The following is a 3,797-nucleotide window of genomic DNA, read 5'->3' as shown; positions in this document are numbered from 1 at the left end:
TAGTCAAAGTGGAAGTTCTCTCGTCCCTTCAGAGAAAGGTACCTCCTTCTTTGATGGCGCCGTTCTTTCCACTGGGATCTCACTCACAGAGATCTTTCATTTAGGTCTTCTTTTTTTTTTTTTTTTTTTTTTTTTTTGCCAGAGTGTCCTGGCTTTCCATGCCTACAATACTCTCATGGGCTCTTCAGCCAGATCCGAATGCCTTAAGGGCTGATTTTGAGGCCAGAGTGCTGTTTAGGACATCTGCCATTCTATGAGTCTGCTGTGTATCCCGCTTCCCATGATGGATCGTTCTCTCCCTATTTGATTATATCAGTTAGTATTAGTAGACACTAGTCTTGTTTGTGTGATCCCTTTGACTCTTAGACCTATCAGAGCCATCAATTGTGAACTGAAATTGATCACTTGGACTAGTGAGATGGCATTGGTACATGCCACCTTGTTGGGATTGTATTGGAATCCCCTGGCACGTTTCTAACTCCACCATTTGGGCAAGTCAGCTTGAGCATGTCCCAAATTGTACATCTCCTCCCTCTCTTTTTCCCACTCTTATATTTAACAGGGATCACTTTTCAGTTAATTTTAAACACCTAAGAATAATTGTGTGTTAATTACAGAGTTCAACCAATAGTATTAAGTAGAACAAAAAAATACTAAAAGGGATAAAGTATTACATTGTACATCAACAGTCAGGACAAGAGCTGATCAAGTCACTGTTTCTCATAGTGTCCATTTCACTTCAACAGGTTTCCTCTTTGGTGCTCAGTTAGTTGTCACCGATCAGGGAAAACATATGATATTTGTCCCTTTGGGACTGGCTTAATTCACTCAGCATGATGTGTTCCAGATTCCTCCATCTTGTTGCAAATGACCTGGTTTCATTGTTTTTGACTGCTGTATAGTATTTTATAGAGTACATGTCCCATAATTTCTTTATCCAGTCTACTATTGATGGGCATTTGGGTTGGTTCCAGGTCTTAGCTATTGTGAATTGAGCTGCAATAAACATTAATGTGCAGACAGCTTTTGTGTTTGCCAATTTAATTTCCTTTGGGTAAATTCCAAGGAGTGGGATTGGCTGGGTTGTATGGTAGGGTTATATTCAGGTTTGTGAGGAATCTCCAGACTGACTTCCATAGTACAAAACTGTATCTCACATTTATTTATAGTCAGCATTGATGTACTGAAAATCTTGGCTCCTGATCCATACAATATCATCCTAAGGAAAGAGCATTAGAGAAACATCTGTGAATACCAGGAAGCTGTGAAATATGTGAGAAGAGTATGTGCTCATCTTCATTATAGTCATAGTGTAGGAGATATGACCTTCTGTGGTCACCTTGCTCACAACATTGTTCCTTCAGCCCATGTCTATGGGAGAGTGTACTGTGTCATTAAGCCATGGATAAATGCCTCTAGATGACTTTTCATAACCCCAGTTTCCTGGAGTGTTTCTATGCAAGTAGAGATTCTCTCTAAGGACAATACCCTCCCCCGCAAAAACAAAAACAAAAACAAAACAAAAAAAACCTCAAACACATCAAGAATTAGAGGTAACAAACTTAGCAATTCAGAACCAAGTATTGCACCAACCAATGCTCCTATTGTGTATCTGGACACGATCCTCAGTGCAACATTGCCTGAGTAATAAATATGCAGTATTCTTTTTCTACAGCTTCATGTAGAAAACAGTTGTGAACAAAGGATTATGGTTTTTGAAGGCATTCTTTCCATTACAATGAAACTGTAAAGAGCATCATTTGACAAGAAATATTCAGAGTAAGATGAGAAATATTTTGACCATATCAAGAATGATGGAAATTTTTATTTTAGTGTTCTTTCTCTAACACGAACAAGAAAAGTCAGGTTACGTAAGCCTCCTGGAAGATGGTGAGGAGTCACTGACTTGATTCAGAGACATGAAGCTGAGAGCAGAGCTGTACCTGTGACGTGCAGCAGGGTGGTGTCACCTCTCCAAGCCACATCTGACTGACCACGGCAGAGGCTCTTCGTCAGCAGCACAGGCGTCCCCCTCATTCCTGGTCCTCAGGACTGCCCTGCAGAGCCCTCTGGAGAACCTCTGTGAGGGGCTGCCTCTGCCGCTGCCGAAAGGAGCCCACGAAGAAGTAAATGATGGGGTTGGCGCAGCTGTTAACACTGGAGAGAAGAGTCATAACCAGGTACGTGCGGCTGAAGTATTTATAATTAAAACTCTCAACCCTGACTAAGAGGAACATGAAGAAGCCGTAGGGCAGGCCGCAGAGCAGGAAGACCAGCACTGTGAGCAGGATGGTCACATACAGCCTGGTCAGCGGTACCCGGTGAGAGCCACAGAGGATCTTGAGCAGCAGAGCCAGGCTGGACTCCAAGAGAACCACAAGTAAGAAAATCAGCCAGGAGGCCATGGTGCAGTGAATTTTCACACAATAATATTCATGCCCAGGTAAACAGTATTTCCATACCAAAATGCTCAGTACCAGAGACAGGGCCCAGAGCAGGGCACATATGACAGCTGACAGGTGTCTGGGGCGGTGGCAGCGGTACCAGATGGGCCACAGGACAGACAGGCAGCGCTCGGTGCTGATGGCACTGAGCATGCTCAGGCCCGCGTTGTAGGGGAAGTACATCATAGACAATAGCAAGGCTGGTAAATAGAAGGGGTACGTGGAACCACGGGAAGATAGGATGGCAAAAATCAGTGAGAGTATGAGGGGGAAGCTGAGCAAGAGGAAGTCTGCCCCGGCCAGGTTGAGGACGTAGACAGTGAAGGCGTTTCTGCGCACGCGGAAGCCCAAGAACCAGAGCACAGCCACGTTTCCTGCCATCCCAACCAGGTTAATGGTGATGATCAGTGCGCTTAGGATCACCTGCTCTGTATAAGAAGCTCCATCACCGTTCAGTCTTGCTCCAGTCATTGGTGCGAGTGTCGTCCCCCATGCTGGGATAGCTGGATTCAGGCTTGGAATCCCTCCACTGGTGTCCCTGGGAACAGAAATAAGTGTTAAACTCCTGCTGCCATATCGCTGATCCTCAGGTCTGTTTTGTTATGTGAGAATTCTTTTTCCTGTGTTTTAGAGGATGGAAATGGATGCTTGCAGAGATGAATTCCCCTACAAAGAACCAGGGACTACTTGAATATGGAGTCACACAGTTCCTGCTGACTCTTCCTACTGGACTCTTTCTTCTGCAGTTAATTTTGTCTAAATGACATGCAAATGTTCTATGGGTCAAATGCCCTCTTTCTATGTGATAGAGTCATGGACCCAGCTATTACCCTGGTCTGGGCCAGAAACTCACTTTAAGGTTAGGGGATTCCAAAGACACGGAGGTGATTAATACACCCCCATGACTAAGAGTGATCCATGCAATAAGATCAAGTAGACCTAGCTGTAGGGCTGTGAGAAGAGGTGACCTCCTATTAGCACAAGTGTGAGGATGGCAGGGCCTTGTGGACTAGATGGTCAGCATTGAAGCCAGGAGCACTTCTTATCTCCTTGGTTTGTAGCTTTGTGTGCTACACAGTTTTCTCAATATGTATTCAGTGAGTGAAGGCATACAGAGGAGCACTACACTGAATCACAGTGTAGGGCAAAGATCTGAGCCTGAGATGAACTGCTAACAGAAAGGAAGTGGAGGCAGAGGGTGACTGCTAGGTGTGAGTGCCCCTGAAAAGAGTTACGAAAGGTGGGGAAATCATGGAAGGCTGCTAAGTGGTGTGCTGTGTGTAGTGTCTCCTACGAACCTACTGCATTATCGCTCCCAAGATATCTTTAATAGAGTTTCCTTTGCTGATGGAA

General features: G+C 44.7%; 1 protein-coding gene across 1 annotated transcript; it reads right to left on the bottom strand.

Moving 5' to 3' along the window:
* Nucleotides 1–2,033: 2,033 nt before the first annotated feature.
* Nucleotides 2,034–2,915, bottom strand: LOC133763726 (mas-related G-protein coupled receptor member X1-like). The gene has a single exon (XM_062197493.1). It carries the CDS (start codon nt 2,913–2,915, stop codon nt 2,034–2,036), a length of 882 nt encoding a protein of 293 aa, XP_062053477.1.
* Between the last annotated feature and the right edge of the window lie 882 nt (nt 2,916–3,797).

This window comes from Lepus europaeus, chromosome 7 (assembly GCF_033115175.1).
Source record: "Lepus europaeus isolate LE1 chromosome 7, mLepTim1.pri, whole genome shotgun sequence".
Classification (NCBI taxonomy): Eukaryota; Metazoa; Chordata; class Mammalia; order Lagomorpha; family Leporidae; genus Lepus; species Lepus europaeus.
This window is presented reverse-complemented; position numbering and strand designations above follow the sequence as displayed.